The sequence below is a fragment of the Hyaena hyaena genome, unplaced genomic scaffold, assembly GCF_003009895.1.
Source record: "Hyaena hyaena isolate Hyena2069 unplaced genomic scaffold, ASM300989v1 scaffold_303, whole genome shotgun sequence".
Lineage (NCBI taxonomy): Eukaryota > Metazoa > Chordata > Mammalia > Carnivora > Hyaenidae > Hyaena > Hyaena hyaena.
The window spans coordinates 561,431-581,201 of NW_024080934.1; the positions used below are offsets into that span (position 1 = coordinate 561,431).

General features: G+C 37.8%; 1 protein-coding gene across 2 annotated transcripts in view; it reads right to left on the bottom strand.

The window, feature by feature from the left end:
* Positions 1–19,771, bottom strand: part of DENND5B (DENN domain containing 5B) — a 194,993-nt gene that overhangs the window by 58,566 nt on the left and 116,656 nt on the right. For both annotated transcript variants that reach the window (XM_039247677.1, XM_039247676.1), the window contains 3 exons: positions 17,947–18,178; positions 13,627–13,777; positions 4,311–4,404 (listed from right to left, as the gene is read on the bottom strand). In XM_039247677.1, coding sequence (XP_039103608.1) covers positions 4,311–4,404; positions 13,627–13,777; positions 17,947–18,178 — 477 coding nt within the window. The remainder of the gene's footprint in view (positions 1–4,310; positions 4,405–13,626; positions 13,778–17,946; positions 18,179–19,771) is intronic.

Genomic DNA, 19,771 nt, shown 5'->3' on the forward strand with positions numbered 1-19,771 from the left:
TTGCAAAATGGGCACAAGATATTCCCCCATACCTCACAAGAAAGACTATGAACTCACTCTGAACATGTTTTCTACATCCCCCCTTCCTTGCCTTGTTCCACGAAATCAAGAGAAAGTGGAAACATATTACTTTCAGAGGAAGTGAGGGCTCAGAGAGAACCAGAGAAATCCAGTCCATTACTCTTGAGCTTTAGTTAGTGAGGGTCCAGAAGAAAAAGAAATCACTATGGGTGATTAACACAGGACACCTGGTATCCTTCTTTCTGTGCCACCTGCAAAAGCTCATCCATATACTTAACATTTGCATCAGGACCACAGGGCAGAATCTCCGCAAAGTCCAAGTTTCTTAGGACCATTTTTTGAGAATAACTACTCTAAGTCATATAGTAAAACTAGCCAGTGCGTTGAGAGGAGAGAGAGCGAGCGTAAGCCGGCACATCCTCCCACAGGCACATATGTGAAATCTATCTTTACTATCTTAAGGGAAGAATTTGATATTATAAAGAAGATGTGTAAAATCCTTTGCATTCTTTAAATAAAAGGGAGTTTGTACATTTAAAATACTTTAAGAAAAATAATCTGCTAAATCTTCTACAAATTAAAAAAAAAAAATCCCACTAATTAGGGATTCAACTGATCAGTGTACCTGCTATTATAAACAGAAAATGTTTCCTGGCCAGTGCAATCATTTTAAGGAAAAATTTTTAAAAAAATGAACACTATAAGAATTTAGTTTCCATAATACTTGGGTATATACTTTTGGCTTCAAGTCTTTTTTAGAGGGTCAAAGAAAGAGGGAAAATTGAAAATGAGAGACAACTATCACCATCAGCGAAGTTAGGGTAATAAGGTCTATCAGAACATCCTGAAGGTTAGTTTTCAAATAAATAAATTCAGGCAATGAAAAGCTTCAGAAAACCCCCCTGAGGTATAAGGCAGAGATTCTTTTTTTTTTTTTTTTTTTTTACAAATAGTTTATTGTCAAATTAGTTTCTACATAACACTCAGTGCTCATCCCCAAAGTGCCCTCCTTCATGCCCATCCCCCCCTCCCCCCCACATCCATCAGTCCTCAGTTTTTGTCAGCATTCAAGAGTCTCTCATGGTTTAAGGCAGAGATTCTATATAAGAATTATATAACACCTGCATTCCAGGTGGTATAGATATTACGTGGATTATTACAAATCAGAGATAAAGGCTGGTAAAAACAAATGTTAACCAGCAAATGTTAAAGGGGTTGTTTCTCCCCAGTCTGTTCTTCGACCTTTAGGACTTGTACAAACGCAGAGAGAACTACTGTGACTCACTCCTCAAGAAGAGGAAAGATTCAGCCTTAGCTTAGGAAGAAACACTGGCTAGAAGGAGTGAGGAACACAGTCAGGCAAGAGACTAGAAACGGGTCTTGGCATTTCTCTTTTTTCAAAAATATATGAATAAGTAGGTTACTAAGTAAATAACTGGATTAAGAATTAAGCACTGTTAAAGTGTATGTTCTATTTTACAAATGAAAACAGCTAGAACGGGGCTACCCTTTGGCCATATTTACCAAGTACACGGCACATGTAGGGCAATATGATTATCAGCCAACAGCGAATGCCACAGGGCCCAGTCTTCTCCTAAGCATCTCTGGGGAAGCCATGGAAGGAGCAGCACTCCTCTGACAAGCACAAAGAGGATGCAGGGGGCGGCAGGAGGCCCTTCCTCTCTTCGAGAAGGGATGCTGCCTCCGTTTATTGCAAAAATAGAGCACTTGCATTTATAGTAAACAAGTGAGGATAAAAATGTAATTTTCTTTGGGGCAGCTGAAGGAAAAGATGTCCTTTAAGGTGAAAAACGGAGAAGAAAGAGAAATCTCTCACAAGGAATGTTTTTGTAAGAAGTTCATTTTATTTCTTCTTTAAAATTTCTTCTGAGATTTCTACTATGTTCTTCTTCATTTCTGTGAAAGCCAAGACCAACAAACCAGGAGTCCTAAGTTCTTCCTGCCCTCAGGTGTGCAGCTGGTGAGTGCAACCTAGCATACGGGGTTACTGGGAAGAGCACCAGTTTGGCTATGAGCAGTCCTGGGCTGTAGGCCCAGCCCTGCCTTTGTGTGTCTATTTAGCTTTGGACAAGTCTCTTGGACTTCATGTAATATTGGACAAGGTGACCTCAAGGTCTTAGAACTAAGATCCTATACTGATGATCTGCTTTTCTGATCCCATAAAACATAGGCTAGGAATAAAGAAAATACGTTTCAAACTAAAACAATAAAAAACCCAAACCAGGACGACAACAAAAAAAGATCCCTGAAAAAAACAGGAAGGGTTCATTAAAACACTGCGGAGAAATCTGGCCATGTGTAGCAACATGGATGGAACTTGAGGGTGTTATGCTGAGCGAAATAAGGCAGGCAGAGAAGGACAAATATCATATGTTTGCACGTATAGGAGGATTAGGAGGAACTTAACAGAGGACCAAGGGGGAGAAGAAGGGGGGAAATAGTGGGGGAAAGGGGGAGAGGCAAACCATGAGAGACTCTTGAATGCTGACAAAAACTGAGGACTGATGGATGTGGGGGGGGGGGGGGGGATGGCCACGGAGGGGGGCACTTGTGGGGATGAGCACTGGGTGTTCTATGGAAGCCAACTTGACAATAAACTATTTGTAAAAAAATAAAAAATAAAAAAAATTTTAAAAATGAAATAGGAAAAAATAAATAAATAAAAATAAAACACTGCGGAGATATAACCCAGCCAGAAAAGAAAGCTGTTCAGAAATGAATTATATCTGCATTTCTGCAAAATACTTAAATAAAAGGAAATTTGAACATTTAATGTATTTCTCCTTTGAAGAACAATGTGGTACGTCTGGTCCCTCCACAACTCCCCCTTTATCTGTCAAAATACCACTAATAAGAATCTGAATAATCAGGGATGCCTGGGTGGATCAGTGGGTTAAGCATCTGACCTCGGCTCAGGTCCAGATCTCATGGTTCGTGGGTTCGAGCCCCGCGTCGGGCTCTGTGCTGACTGCCAGCTCAGAGCCTGGAGCCTGCTTCAGATTCTGTGTCTCCCTCTCTCTCTGACCCTCCCCTGCTCACGCTCTCTCTCTCTCAGAAATAAAAAACTTAAAAAAAAAAAAAAAGAATATGAATAATCAGTTTTACCTGCCGAGAGTAGAGAATTACTCGTGTTAGCATACACCACCAAGAAAAGGTACCAAACACAACAGGAAGTGGAGAGGAAAGTGGTGGGGCTGACAATTCACGTCACAAGGTGATGTGATGTGCTCTAGAGCTACGTGCACACACACATGTGGATCATTCAGGGACATCAAACACAAGATTCAGGAACATCTGCAAAGCACTTTCACACAAAGAACATACCAGGCAGCACTCAGAGAAGGATTTTTTAGGAAGTCGTGCAGGAGGAGGTGGACCCTGATCCCACTCCCAGAATGCCATGGAGTTCTGACAGACCAAAAGTTCCCCGGAAGGCTAAGAGGATGGAAGTACCAATGACATAAAAGCAAAAAAATAAAAAAAAAAAAGGATAGGGAGAAAAAGACCAGCAAAACGTGCATGCATATGAGCATATGATAAAGTCACAGCAGAAGGGAAGGGAAAGAAGAAAATATGATAGCACAAAGAAACGCGCTAGACAGATTATGCTTCAATTTTTAAGAACATGTTTAAAATCATAAATGTATGAACATTTCAACAAAAAAGCAATATATATTTGGAATGATGTTTTCTGCTTTATTTCCACACATCTGAGCTTAGGAAATAGTTAACAGATCTTCAGACTGCATTTTTTTAAATCACAATAACCAAAACTTTCTTATAATTATTCAAATGTATAACAACGCTTATACTTTCAAGTAGTGCAAATAAAGCATAAAGATCTTAATTCAAAAATAATTTCTAAACACTTTACAAACTGGTGTCAGCAAGCCCGGGATAAAGCACAAGGAAATGCATCTTTACTTACTAAGTTTAAATTATGCTTGAAACTTAAAATATGTTTCATGTATACTTTTTTCCCTACAGGAGACATACTGACCAAAAATTTATCCTAAACTTAGCCTTTATTTGATGTGGTACACAGAGAGACTTGTTTTAGAGTCTTATTTTAGGTGTATTAAAATTACAAAAATGGCGGGGGGGAAGGTGTTCTTTTAAAGTCAGTATAAAAGGATTACTATTTTAAACTAAAAGTGAACCATTCTGTAAAAGAAAGCAGAAGAACTTGCACAATGACAACTGCTGAGCTGAGTAAGCCAAGTTCATGGCTCTTGCATGGAGGCATCCTGGGAAGGTAGCCCACATACCTCCCTCAGGTCGTTGTCCAATCCGATGTGCTCAGAATGCTGGCGAAGGCGGTCTTTCCTGCGCTGCGCTGTGGCGCTCCGACTCACCCAGCGACTGGAAAAACAGCCGTACCCAAGAAGGTGCAGGTTAAAATAAACAAGAAAGTGATCACTTATTTCTAAAATAGAAAAAATGTACTATTTAAAAGACTAACAATACTTATTTTTCAACCAGTTCTTTAAATATATAATAGCTTTATTGTAATATAATTAAATGCCATACAATTCACCCATTTAAAGCGTACAATTCAGCAGTTTTTATTATATTCAGAGACATGTAACCATCACTGTAATCAGTACTTTTTAAAAACCGAGGTTAAAAAATACACAGCATTGCCTCATAATGATCCTCTCCTTTCCACTTTACTGTCCAACAGAGCCTCAAACCCTGAATGGATACTATCGTGTAACTTCTCTATTCTCATATCTCCGTAGATTAGTTCTTGATTTCTGTGAAGCCCTTTATCACCTCTCTCCCATTCCCCTCAAAAACTGTTCCAAACCTTTCGCTTTGTCTTCAAGTGCCTCCCCTCAATCGCCTGCCTTCTGCTTAAACGATGTATACACATAAAGATTTCATCTTTCTTCTAATCCCAAAGTATAGGATATACTGACGATAGCTTAAAGCTACTACTGCCACCTGGAAGAAACTCCCTGACCATTTCTCTCTTGCTTCTTTAACCTGCTGCAGTAGCTATCTCTTTTTCTTTCATTTTTCTTAAGTTTATTCATTTTGAGAGGGAGAGAGAGTACGAAAATGGGAGAGGGGCAGAGAGAGAGAGAGATTGAGAGAAAGGAAGAATCCCAAGCAGGCTCTACACAGTCAGGTAAGTGTGGAGCCTGATGTGGGGCTTGAATTCATGAACCATGACATCATGACCTGAGCTGAAGTTGGATGCTTAAGCAACTGAGCCACCCAGGCGACCCTAGTCATCTTTTTTTGAATCTCTAATTTTTCTTTCTCAACTGAGTATTTCTCTTCAGCTTACAAGCGGTGCTGGTCTCTCTTGACCCTCTACAGTTATGTGTAAGTTTCTTCACTCTTTTCATGTAAAAATTCTTCAAAAGAAAAGATTCCATGTAAGGCTTCTACTTAGTTACCTCTGGATCTTCAATTTATCTCAAATCAGCTTCCCCTGACAATGCTCTTGAAGCCATTTATATCCCCAGCTACCATATCCGATGGCTATCATTTGATTCTTAGCTCACGCAATCTCTCTGCAGCACTTAGTGCCACCTTATAACTCCAGCTATTTTCAGCTAGGCCACTGTTTCCAGTGGGGTCAGTCCTGTCACCTTTGAGCCTCTGTCCATGAAGTTTCCTCCCAACTTCTATTCTTCTATCAGATAGCTTCAATGCTACACAGAAAGTGCTCTGGATTCTTCCAAATCTAAACTGTCTATTCTTCTTATACTCTCCGATTTTATTACCTATCACAGCGCATTATCATCACTTATTTCTATTTCCTTTTATAAAATCCTCTCGAAGGGCTGGTATCATGTCTGTCCTTGTTTTATTGACAGTCTATATATCACCTGGCCTTTCTATAATACACTCTAAATAAATAATCAGAGATGTAGTCTAACATTTAGTCTTACAGACATTCCTCATAACATATATGAAATAACAAATTGTTTCCTTTCTTTCAAGACTCATATTTTGGCCTTTCAATATTCCCAAAATTAAGATGTGTCTTTTGGGGCACCTGGGTGGCTCAGTTGGTTAAGTGTCCAACTTCAGCTCAGGTCATGATCTCATGGTTCATGGGTTCGAGCCCCACATCGGGCTCTGTGCTGACAGCTAGCTCAGGGCCGGGAGCCTGTTTTGGATTCTGTGTCTCCCTCTCTCTGACCCTCCCCTGCTCGTGCTGTCACTCTCTTGTCTCTCAAAAATAAATAAAAAACATTAAAAAAATTTGAAAAAAGATGTGTCTTCTATTCCATATGCATGTTTAATGTATAATTTTTCCAAAAAGCTATTGAGTTAATAACAGATCTTATAATCAAGAGTTAATCATGATCAAGTAAATGTGCTCAAAACAACCTAAGTGTTCAACAGTAGGGGGTGCTATATAATGAAATATCATATAGTCATTAAAAAAATCAAGTTGCTACAAATATTAAGATGGGAGAATGTTCACGGTATGATAATGGATGGAAAAAAACAAGATAAAACACTGTATAAATAACATTCTAATTTTGTTAAGAAATAAACATGGACACGCACACCATGATCTCTGCAATGGAAGAGCATAACAACAAATGGTGACGTCTCATGGTGATGGCATTATGGGTGGTTTAAAATTTACTCTATCACTTTTGGGGCGCCTGGGTAGCTCAGTCAACGGTTGGGCAGCTGACTTCAACTCAGGTCATGATCTCACAGTTTGTGGGTTCGAGCCCCACATCAGGCTCTGTGCTGACAGCTAGCTCAGAGACTCAAGCTTGTTTCAGATTCTGTGTCTCCCTCTCTCTCTGATCCTCCCTTGCTCATGCTGTCCTCTCTCTGTCTCTCAGAAATAAATAAAAAAACAACAAAAAAACCCCTCAAAAAATAAAATAAAATTTGCTCTATCACTTTCAAATATTCTAAAACTTCTAATGAGCATAAATTACTTTAAACCAAACCATTTAAAAAATTTCTCAAATCTTGACTTATCATCCCCATGACTATGTATGTAGATTTCTAAGAATATCTACTCTTGAGTGTATCTTTATTGGCACAAAGCTATATGCAATTTAAAAAATGAATTTATACTTTTGCCACTTAGGAAAAGTCATATTGTATTACTGACAGTTCATTATTTTAATTTATTTAATAAAGTATACAATTTACAAAAAGTTTAAAATGAGAATGCAGCTTCTTTTGTTACTTTTAAAATAATTTATGCATGCCTGGGGAGCCTGGGTGGCTCAGTACGTTAAGCATCCAACTTCGGCTCAGGTCATGATGTCACGGTTCGTGGGTTTGAGCCCCACATTGGGCTCTGTGCTGACAGCCAGCTCAGACCCTGGAGCATGCTTCAGATTCTGTATCTTTCTCTCTCTCTCTCTCTGACCCTCCCCTGCTCACACTGTCTGTCTGTCTCTCTCAGAAATTTAAAAAAAAGCTTATGCATGCCTTTAGTTTCAAGCTTCTGAATCATCTCATTTCAGTCTGCTATTTAGAAAAATACTGAATAATTATGATAAAAATGAAGCAAAAAGGTAGTCCTCTTAAAATAGTTAAAAAAAAAAAAAGAAATAGGTTTATATTGGGACAAAAAGTGCAAAGTCCTAGTGATAGATCTTTGAAGTAGAGACCTTGGAAATGTCCCGATAACTAAGGATCAAAGGAAGAATGTAAAAAGGATACAAAGAAAACTGAGGTGACGGAGAAGGAAGATCTAAAAAAAAAAGCGTATTAAGGCACTGACAAAGGAAGGTTCTTTGCTTGTTCAAACCTTAGTTAGGCTTCTGAACCTTCTCCTAGGTCAATCTGTGCACTTCCTTATAAAATCCAGTTTTAACAAGAACCTTGTTAAGTCAGTTTAGCAGGAGAGCCCCCATCCTCAGTATATGATCATTCTCAGTGTCTTATCAGCTTCTATATCATCCATAACCCCCAGGTGATGTCTGATCACCCAGGCCTGCCTTCGGCAAGAATCCTGGTAGGTTGGTTTAGACAGAATCCGCTTCTCACCTTACCTTTGATGTCTCCTCTTAGTATGTTTGACTACTTGACTATAAATTCCTATTTACCAACATCTTGTATTTAGAATAAAGTTCAATCTTTCTCCTCTACTGCAAGCCCCCAACGCAATGGTCCCTACATGGGCCCCCCTGAATAAAGTGTTTCTCACAATCTTCAACAAGTACCATGAATACTGGTTTGTTTTTTTTTTTAACAACCTTGAAGCAGAATATAAACACCAGGTGATAAATGTATATAAAAAACAAAGGGGAAGGATACAAAGGCCTGGAGGCCTTGGAAATAGCCCTGTAGCAAAAAAATATCAGTGAAAGATAGTAAAATTTGTTCAGGAATTTAAAAGATTAGGGTTACTGGACAAAGTGGTTCAAATAAATAGTAAAAATAGACTATAAAGAGCAGCTAATGAACTTATATAATATTTTTTTTTTTTAATGTTTTATTTATTTCTAGGAGAGAGAGAGAGAGAGCGTGAGCAGGGGAGGGTCAGAGAGAGAGGGAGTCACAGACTGAAACAGGCTCCAGGCTCTGAGCTGGCAGTCAGCACAGAGCCCGACGCAGGGCTCGAACCCACGAACCGCGAGATCATGACCCGAGCGAAAGTCGGACGCTTAACCAACTACGCCACCCGGGCGCCCCATGAACTTATATAATAAATGAAGAGAAGGAGAATACAAATGGCAGAACAGTTTCCTTGGCAGGCAAAAGTGGAAAAGGCTTTAGGTAAAGAAAAGGGTAAATGTTAACTTACATGGTATAACTAGCATCTCACTATATACTCTTGTGGGACAAAAATTTTATTTTTGTTTCTATTTTATTTTCAAAAAAAAGGGAATGATCATCTGCTTAAAGAAACTACAGTGAAGTATATATATTCCCGGTTACGTCAAGGAATTACTTTGTTGTTTTCATTATTAAATCTCATTTACTAAGCATATTTTTACTAAAGATGATCACATTTGCTGAAATACTAATGATTGCTTATTTGCTTTTGCTTCATAAGCAGCATATGAAATTCTAATAGTTGATCAGCCATTTGCAGAGGCATGGTAATAAAACTCTGTATCCTGCCATGAGTTCTTAGATCTCTTCTCTCTCAGACTACAATCTACCTGAAAATATAATACTTAGGGCTCAACCTTGGGATTATATACAAGATTAAAAGCAAGAAAACACCGTAGTAATATTTTAAAGTTGAAATCTTCCCTCCTTAACACTCCCTACCTCCCTTTTCTGCTTTATTTTTCTTCACAAATCATATCACTAACTGACAAGTTATTTATTTTACATATTAAGTTTCTCTGTTTCCTCCTCCTTGAAAGCAGAGGCCTTTGTTGTTTTGTTCATTGCTATATGCCCAGTGACAGGACACTGTCTCACATACAGTAGGGCTTCCATAAATATTTGCCAAATAAATGAATGAGCAATCTAATGCTCTTAAAAGGAAATAAAAACTATTTAAATTAATAGTCCACTGATATAAAAGTAATCCATAAAATTAGGATATTTTACAAACATAAGAAAAAAATAAGTAAACTGAGCACTAGTCTGTTCTGATGGAAAATTCTCATTCATTTCTGAAAAATAGAACATTATATCTAGTATAAACACCTGGAAAGTTTGAACCCCCATAGTGGTCACTATCTTCTAGCACACTTTTAAGTTCAGTGTTTAAAAAAGCAGGAATAGGGGCACCTGGATGGCTCTGTCGGGTAAGCATCTGACTTTTAATTTCAGCTCAGGTCATGATCTTACAGTTCAAGCCTCGCACTGGGCTCTGCACTGTTGGTGCAGAGCCTGCTTGGGATTCTCTCTCTGTCTCCCTTTCTCTCTCTGACCCCACTGTCTTCAAAATAAATAAATAAACTAAAAAAAGTTAAAAAGGCAGAAAGACTTCTTTTTTTTTTTTTTAATTTGTTTCTGAGAGAGAGAGAGAGAGAGAGAGAGCGAGAGCAGGGGAGGGTCAGAGAAAGGGGGAGACACAGAATCGGAGCAGGCTCCAGGCTCTGAGCTAGCTGTCAGCACAGAGCCTGATGTGGGGCTCAAACCCACGAACCGTGAGATCATGACCTGAGCTGAAGTTGGACACTTAACCCACTGAGCCACTCAGGCACCCCCAGAAACACCTCTTTAATGAAGGCTAAACCCCTGCAAATTAACTAAGGTAAGTAAGGTAACATTTTTAGTCATTAGCTACTTACTCTGCCTTGTAAGTGGCATACAAATTATCTCCACAATCTTCCTTTCCAAGACCTTACTACAAATACTTGGATTTTCTATAGGAAGGGAAGATTTCATTGTGAATACATAACTTTCCCACTTTTTTCATGAATCATCTTCCACTACTGACTTCACTGAAGTTTAGGCAATCTATTTAAATAAAAGAGTTTAATCAAATAAAGTATTTAAAATTCATAAATTTTTTAAGATTTTATTTTATTTATTTATTTTTTAATTTTTTAAAATATTTTATTTATTTCTAGGAGAAAGAGAGAGACAGCGTGAGCAGGGGAGGGTCAGAGAGAGAGGGAGTCACAGACTGAAACAGGCTCCAGGCTCCGAGCTGGCAGTCAGCACAGAGCCCAAGGCGGGGCTCGAACCCACGAACCGCGAGGTCATGACCTAAGCGAAAGTCGGACGCTTAACCGACTAAGCCACCCAGGCGCCCCTTCAAGATTTTATTTTTAAGTAATTTCTATACCCAAAGTGGGGCATGAACTCACAATCCCAAGATCAAAAGTCACATGCTCCACAGACATAATTCTTTTACTTTAGTACACAGCACTCCTTTTCCAAATTTGTAAAAGGATACTGGACTGAAAACTTTCCAGACCACAAGACTTTATGAATGAGACATCTTGAATGTGGTACCTGGAGTAAGGAGAACTGAGTTCTAATCCTAACTTTACCAGTAGTAACCCAAGCTCACATTCCTACCAATACATTATAATGCCACTGTCTTTAGGGTTAGGTCATGTGATCTCAACCCCTGCTTCATGTAGTTCTTCACTAGAAAAGATGGCACCTCACATGTACCTTGCTCCTCAGAGTATTATCTTATCTTCTTTGGGGCCACCCCTCTTAATAGAGTCCATTTTAAGGTAGAAGTGAGGTATCTGAGGGCTCTTTCATTGTGGAAGATCTTGTTACATTGGGTACACAAAATGGAAGCGGCAGTGAGCCACCTGAATTTTCGGAAGAGGCAAGGAGAGTATCAGTGAAGGGAATATAAAAGAAGCAGAATTATGCCTTTTGACCTAAATGGCCCAAATTAAATAAGTAAGTAATATGAAGGTTCTTGAAAGACGGCTTAAAAGTAAAATGTTTCTTTCAGATGATTTGTGCAACTATATATTACAAAATTTTTGGTACTTACCTATTTTCCTTATAGTACACCTTTATGTTCAATATTTTAGATTGCTCAAAATTACTTAGGGGCTACCAAACCACAGTTTCCAACTCCAAAAGTAAGACAAGGCACGTGTTACCCTTGTTTTGGAGTAACTGAGCCAGACAGTGTGTATATGTGGTTTAACAGTTAAGGGCCTGGGCCCCGAATTAGCAGACCTAGGTCTGAATTCTAGTTTTACCACTTCTTAGCTATGTGACTCTCTCTAGTTGTTGAATCTCCCTGATACTTATTCATGAAATGGGTAAAACAATGTAGGTTTATATATAGGGATATATATAGCTCATTTGTAAAAATGAGCTAATGTACTCAATGCAGTCAGCAGACAAGTCAGTGCAGAATCAGCTTAATATTAATCATCAGCAGATCAACTCCATAACCAACCCCATCTTGGCTCAGAGAAGGCTCCACTGGTAGGAAAGGTTTATTTGAAAACAGATAAAAATGCGGTGATAAAAATTTCTAAGTTTTCTAAGAGTTGTAAAGGGGTATATATTTATGATGATGAATACTAGACTTTGAAAGAAAAAGAAACAGCAATGCAAAGAGTAGTGCAACTGTGTAATCCATGCGTGGCATTTTTTCCCTTTAATGAGTCTGCTATCACTATAGCTTTCTCACATCTGGAACTAAATGAATCAATAATTCTGACACATTTTAGAAATATATTTAAAGGAACACCTTCAGGAGCGCCTGGGTGGCTTAGTCAGTTAAACGTCCAACTTCAACTAGGTCATGATCTTGCAGTTCATGCATCTGAGCCCTACATCCGGCTCTGTGCTGACAGCTCAGAGCCAGGAACCTGTTTCAAGATTCTGTGTCTCCCTCTGTCCCGGCCCCTCCCCCACTTTCTCTCTCAAAAATAAACAAACATTAAAAAAAGTTAAAAATATAAAAAAATAAAGGAACCCCTTCAGCTAGGAAATCAGTAAGGGTTTCATGCCTTTCAAGTTATTAAAAATAGAGTATTAGCAGTACAAACACAAGGGTATATAAATATGCACCCCAACAAATTCCAAATACCACAGTATCTAGCTTAGTGTTTATTTATTTTATTTTTTATGTTTTAATTATTTCTGAGAGAGAGACAGCATGAACAGGGGAGGGTCAGAGAGAGAGGGAGACACAGAATCTGAAACAGGCTCCAGGCTCTGAGCTGGCTGTCAGCACAGAGCCCGACGAGGGGCTCGAACCCACGAACAGTGAGATCATGACCTGAGCCGAAGTCGTACGCTCAACCGACTGAGCCACCCAGGCGCCCCTAGAATAGTGTTTATTAAATTAAGCCAAGTGTTACCATCACATATTATAAAGATAATTTACTATGTTTTCCTTTTTCTTGACCAACAGACATAGACTGGAGTTAACACTGTTACAAGTTAAGGAACACCTGAGGCCAGCAGAAGCTGGAAGAGGCAAAGGCGGCTCCTTCTTTAGAGGTGTTGGAGAAAGGCCTTGCCAATACCTTGATTTTGGACTTCTCACTTGCAGAATTATGAAAGAACAAATTTCTCTTGTTTTAAAAGCCACGAAGTTTGTAGTATTTTGTTATAGCAGTCCTAGGAAACTAATACAGATAGTGAAGGTATCATTTTTCTAATTCCATTAGACAGTATTAGCATTATATTTGGTCATTTAAAGTGAAACTATTCCCAAGCGCACATTACTTAAAAAATGAAAAAGTATCTCTAGTCTTTGGATTTTTTTTACATGATGGAATTCATAGAATGTCAATCCTTATATTTTTTAAGTATTTATTTATTTATGTATTTATTAGAAAGAAAGAAAGAAAGAAAGAAAGAAAGAAAGAAAGAAAGAAAGAAAGAAAGAAAAAGAAAGAGTGAGTGAGTTAGTTGTGTGTGTGCATGCAGGGGAGATGCAGAGAGAAGGGAGGCAGGGAATCCCAAGTAGGCTCCACACTGCCAGAGCAGAGCCCAACACAGGGCTTGAACCCACAAAATGTGAGATTGTTACCTGAGCCAAAATCAAGAGTTGGACACTTAACTGACTGGGCCACCCAGGTGCCCCAATCCATATTTCAAATGGATTGTTTTGGTCTTTGGAAAAGTAATCAGATCGATAGGATAGTTAATGGTTACAATGCCCCTTTAAAGTTGCAAAGCACTGCACCCTTCATTATCCCTTCAACCAACTGCTCAAGTGAAGAATGTGCTTACTTGTTATTAGTTGGTCCTGTTGCCAAGACATCAGACTGTAGCTTTGGAAAGAAACCTTGCTCATATTTGCCTTGACCAATTTTCATATCAAGCAGATGTGGGTGGATTGCAGTGTGATCCATTTTCATAAGTCGTTGCTCAATGGATTGGGCTATAAATTAAATTTATAGCAAATTAGAAACATTTCATTGGCTAAACCTTAAAACAATGCTTCCTCCACTCATGCACCAACAAGGAACTCAATCTTTCTGACACTCTAAAATAGATTTTTATAAAAGCTCTTCAGAAATCAGTATAATGTAGGTAAAAAAGGTTAATTTTAAGTAAATACTGGATGACTAATTTTCATGGTATTTTCTGTCTTTGTCAATCACAGAGCAGCAGGGTTGAAAAAATCTATAATTTAGTGCTAAACAAGTTTCCCTTAAGTGGAATACTCAGTATTTTAATACTTCAATATTCCAAAAGTAAATATTTCAATATTTAAGAAGAATTTTCTTAATGAAAATATGTTCTAAGTACAAATTTAAGAAAACGATGGTAAATAAAATATTGTCCTTCAACTGAACAAGGAAAGAAAAGCACAGTAGCCTTTTTTTACTTCATTTCTTTGTACAAAGACCCATTAAATATTAATTGTTTTCCATTTGTAAAAACAAGAAACAGTCTAAAGTTTATTACCTCACTTTTAGGAACACTCACATTCTCGTTAGTAGGAGTAATTTAGGAGTGTTTAGTAGATAAAGAGGGGTAATGCAGAGAACCATAAAAAAGCAGGCATTTAGAAAATGTCCAGAGGATAAGAAACTGGCCTTCTAAAGAATAAAACAGGCCAAAGTTAAAAGATAGGAATTACTCAACATTTCTATTTAAAACTGCTTAAAGTTAGGAGATTGTCTCAAATACCCCAGAAATAGCAAATGATTTCTCTGGTAAAAAAAAAAAAAAAATCTGATCTTAATGTTTTTATGAACTGAATTTCCAAGAGAAAATAGATTTGTGAAGCAAGACTAGGTCTCTAATCCTTTAGATTACCAAAAGGGGAGAGCAAGCAGTAATTGCAGTTGTGTGATAAACAGATCACACTGTGGGAACTGCTAATCTTGGGATTTAAGAGAAGCCAAAAGGTATTTTTATAAGTATTTCATGGAACCAGTTTATTTTGCCCAGTTCAACACCAGCAGATTGAGTACTGCTGGTTACTCCCCATAGTCTCAAAAACTTTCCTTCTGAGTGGAAAGGGATCTGTCCATGACATATTCCACACTTGTCAAAAGAACATGCTTAATACCATCTTGTGTGAGTTTAATGTTTCACCTAAGCCAGTTGTTTGTGTTTGATGACAGCAGTGAGGGACACTTTGCAAAAGTCATTATTACTCTCTAGGACTTAAACTTTACAATATTAGATACCCATCTCAAACTTCCCTAATTCTCCTTTATAGTTCAGAAGAATGTATCCAAAACTTCTTGAATTTCATGTTATTTTTAACGTGCAACTTCTAACTTCTCCTAAAACACAGTCCATATGTTTTATGTTGGGCAAAAGAATGCCACATTTTAATGTGAAATGATAGTTAATTTTTCAATGATGCACCCCTGGCTCTCCACAACCCTATCTATACTCTCAGTGTTCCTAATATTTATAAAACACTTAATTAACAGATGGTTTAGGCAAAATAAAGCTTAGACTCATGGCATGGAATTCTCTGAAGTCTCTGCCAATTTTATGTTCCATGAAATACTACAAAATTCCATCTCTGCCAATGAATGCTTCTGTTCTCATGAAAGAAAAAAAAAGGTAGCTTCAGTTTTTCCACTGGATTTAAAATGACAGAGAAATCCATCTGATACTGAGTTATTCTCCTTTAGTCAGGAAGCTTTTTAAAAACAAAAATCATGATTCACAATGAGTTACTCTAGGGTTTATATTTAAGAGTGCCTTGGGAGCATAACACAATGTTACTTTTCAGTAATTATACCACCAGTGAACACTGAACATTCAGGAATTATTAAATGCCTGCTTTGAGAGGTCATGGGCCTGTTAGATTTTCAAGGGTCTGTGACAATACTCATTTTCTGTGATCGGTAAGAAAAAAGAAAAACTCTGCATTACTATCAACTTGTCTTTCTGCACAGATATCATGCGGTTCTGGTGCCACAATATCAACAGCAGATAGCCTCTGCCTATAGAGTTCACCTGCAAATCAAAATTCTTCTTAGTTAGAGGCAAAACAAAAATAATATCAAAACAACAAAGGACAAAATAAATATACAGTAAAAGTCAATAATGAACAACAAATGCCAACCTCTATGCTTTTGTTTGGGGTGGGAGAAGGATAATTTTACCTGATGAAAGACATAACTGCACCATTTATGGGGGGGATAGACACGGTCACAGCCAGCTGCCTTCTTTACTTTGATAAATTAGGTTCCTGGGAGTCTAGTGCTTTAGCCTAATCTCATTTTCATATGTTAAACCTATAATGGTATATTTTGAGTATTCTATAATTTCTGTGATGATACTGGGAATGTCAACTTCTTTGAGGGGCTGACAGAAAACCTATTTTAACTAAAAAGAGTTTCTGGAAGCACACAAATAAAGGAATCAGTGCTTGGCTCCATTAAAAAAATTCTGTCAGGAAAGGAGGACTGAAATTTTCTCAACAAGGCATTATATTATTCACATGGCTATTAAAGCACTGAAAGTCATACTATTCTCTGAATAGGGACAGACAATTTCCTTCATTCCACTCCCTCAAATTCCAGAAACACGGAGGTAACTGCCGTTTCCTGAAGGCACTCCAAGGATCTACTCTTCTGAGTGGGAATAAAACAGAATGATATTTCAGCATAATAATGAATTCTCAGAGACCTCATAAGACTAAAGACATCATTTACATACCTCTTTCCTTAAATATGCTACAACTACAGCATCACCACTCCTGTGACTCTGATCTATTTAAATAAAGTGAGAAAGGCAAACATGGAGGCAGAGCAAAGAAACTCTTTCCTGCCTCTTGCTTCAGCGGAAAACTTGCTCTCAAATAGCAACTATGCTCGAAAGGGAAAAAATAATTAAAGGAAGGGGCATTCAGGTGATAGGTAGCAGTTTATTTGGCAAAGAAAGTGTTAGGAACAAGGTAGAAGTGTATAAAACTGTGTGGACTGGTATACTTTACATGTTTCTTCAATAAATAAACATCTAATGTGGTTGTAAGGCTTCAGGTATTAGAATTAGTCAAACCTGAGTTCAAATCATGCACCATCAGTCACTGGCCAAGCAACCATAAGCAAGTTACTTAACCTCTCAGCTTTCCCAACTGTAAAATGAGGACAGTCAAAAAACAGAAATACATATGTTTATACCTCCTCATTGTTAAGATCAAATGCAAAAATGCATGTAAAACATGTGGTACGATGTCTGGAACACAGTAAGTACTCAAAATACTTGCTAATAATATGATTATTTATTTAATGGACTATATTACTGCCAGACAAGACTGGCCAAGACTGATGATTCTCTAAGGGAAAAACTGGTGTCAGGGTTGGGGAGGCTCTAATGTTTTTGTTTAATTTACTTTTTTAAGTGTTTATTCATTTTTTGAGGGGGGGAAGAGAGACAAAGAGAGAGCAAGCACAAGTGGGGGAAGGGCAGAGAAAGAGAGGGAGACACAGAATCTGAAGTAGGCTCCAGGCTCTGAGCTGTGAGCACAGAGCCCGATGCGGGGCTTGAACCCATGAACTGCGAGATAATGACCTGAGCCGAAGTTGGATGTTTAACCAACTGAGTCGTGCAGGCATCCCAGAGGAACCTCTAATCTGAATCCAAGAATCCAGAGATTTTAATTTCAATAAGTGAATTATAATTAATGACACCACTAAAAAATAAACATATTGTTGTAGTTATGTAAATTAGGCAGCATCTCAGATTTACTATTTTAAATTAATACTTATCTTTCTTTTAATGAAAGGAGGTGAGAAGTAAAAATGCAACATAAGCAGCAAAAAAGAAATTTATATTTTTTCAATTAAGGCAATAAAAGAGAAAAAGACAAAAATCATAGCAACCTAATAGTTATATTTGATTCAATTTTTTACTGTTTTTCCTCTTCTAAGGGAAGAGGAATGTCAAGTAGAAATAGGATGGACATTAATTCACAGAAACAGAAGGAAACAAAACTATAGAAAACACTTGATAAAATATAAGGATTAATCATGAAATCTAAAATTGAAAATTAATTTTCAGTTTATAAGGCCAACAATGTGTAAAAAGAAATCATGAATTTTAAGTCAATTTTAAAAGGCGTGATAAATGTACCTGCTTCTTTTAAAGTGCTGCATTTCTGATAGATAGATGTCCTCAAGGTGGGTGCCCTTACATTATACAGTCTTATCTTCTCAATCCGAGAGTCAAAAACCCGGAGCAAAGAATCTTTCTCTTCCCACTGAGACATAATTTTATTATCAATAAAGGTGGCAAACATCTGCGTTTCAATGAAGCGTGAAAGAAATGGCAGGTAAGGCTCAGGCTGGTCAGACAGAAAGGAAGCCTGTAATGAGATAATTAGAAATTATTAGTGCAAAGAGATTATCTTAGTACTACATGAGAAATCTCAAAATTATTTGTTGCTGAGGTCATTTAAAAAAAGATCTTGTAACATGCAAAACTGAGGCTTGAAATTAATTTTAATTCACTTTTCCTTTTAAATTCATGAAAATTAGGTGACTTAGGCCTTTAGTACTGATTCCACCTTTCAAAATTGATTTGCATTCTGATACTCATGACATTGATGTGGAAAACGGGGCCTAATTAATGAAAGATGGTGGATCAGATGCTGCCATATCACTGACCATCCTCTTCACTTGCCAATAATTTTTGACCCCTTTTCTAGTGAGCTGTGATTTTTTTTCTGCTGTTACTAGTCTATGCAGTATACCTCTGAGTCATAAGGTACTGATGTGATCAACAGATAGGACTGTGATAAATATGTAAGTCATAACCTTTTAAAAACATGGAATTTGTGTTTATGGGTGAAATCTTTGTTTTTCAAGTGGATGTTTTCCTAGGCCCTAAAACTGTTCAAGACTGATCGTGAGTGTTAATTCAAGATCAAGCCTGTGGTGATTGAAGAGTCTGGGCCTTAACAACTAAAATAAGTATTGCTATCCAGAGCTATTCAAGTCTTTGGAAAACACATATAACTGGCTGCAGGTTCCTGTTACAAGACTGTCTGCCACACGGACTGGTTCAGTAAATTGTAACAAGCTCCTAATTCTAAGTGCTCTTCTTCTTCTGTGGTTCTTCAGGTTCATGTATGTACAGGAATTCTAGTCACAGCCTGGTACTAGCTGAAATTTGGAAGTGAATTACTATTTCAGCTGCTGGATTGGTTTTGCTTTTCATTCTTTTGAGTAGGTGCAGTGTGGTAGAAGCCAGAAGGCAGAAGATGGGGAAGGGTAAGTTCTGACAATGGCCTCCTTAATAGTCATCGGTTTCTTACTAGTATATTTATTTTTCATTCTAAAATTTAGGAAGCCTTTAGGGGCACCTGGGTGGCTTAGTCGGTTAAGCGTCCGACTTTCACTCAGGTCACAATCTCGCGGTTCGTGGGTTCGAGCCCCGCATCGGGCTCTGTGCTGACTGCCAGCTCAGAGCCTGGAGCCTGTTTCAGTCTGTGACTCCCTCTTTCTCTGACCCTCCCCTGCTCACGCTGTCTCTCTCTCTCTCCTAGAAATAAATAAAAAACATTAAAAAAAAAATAAATAAAATTTAGGAAACCTTTAAAAAAGTTCCTTAGAGGAACCCACTTATTCAAATTAAGTGCTTCTATAGTTCAGATGTATTCACATACATCTGAATAGCCAGGGAAAGGTTCACAGTAGTCTCTAAAAAGCAATTCACCTCTTTAAAAGATATTTTGCAGGTAAGTATCATTTTTACTTTTTCTAGAGCAAAGAGTTTTCCTTTTTCCTAAAGGAGCCAAATGTTTGGCTTTTGATATTCAGACCCTCATGGACTACAACACTGAAATCAGCAAAGACTTGGCTTGGAGGCCTAGCATGTGATAGTCCTGTACATTTTCCGAGTGAAAAATGAGATGATTACAAGCCTTCTGGAATCCACATGAAACTTTCATTTTTCT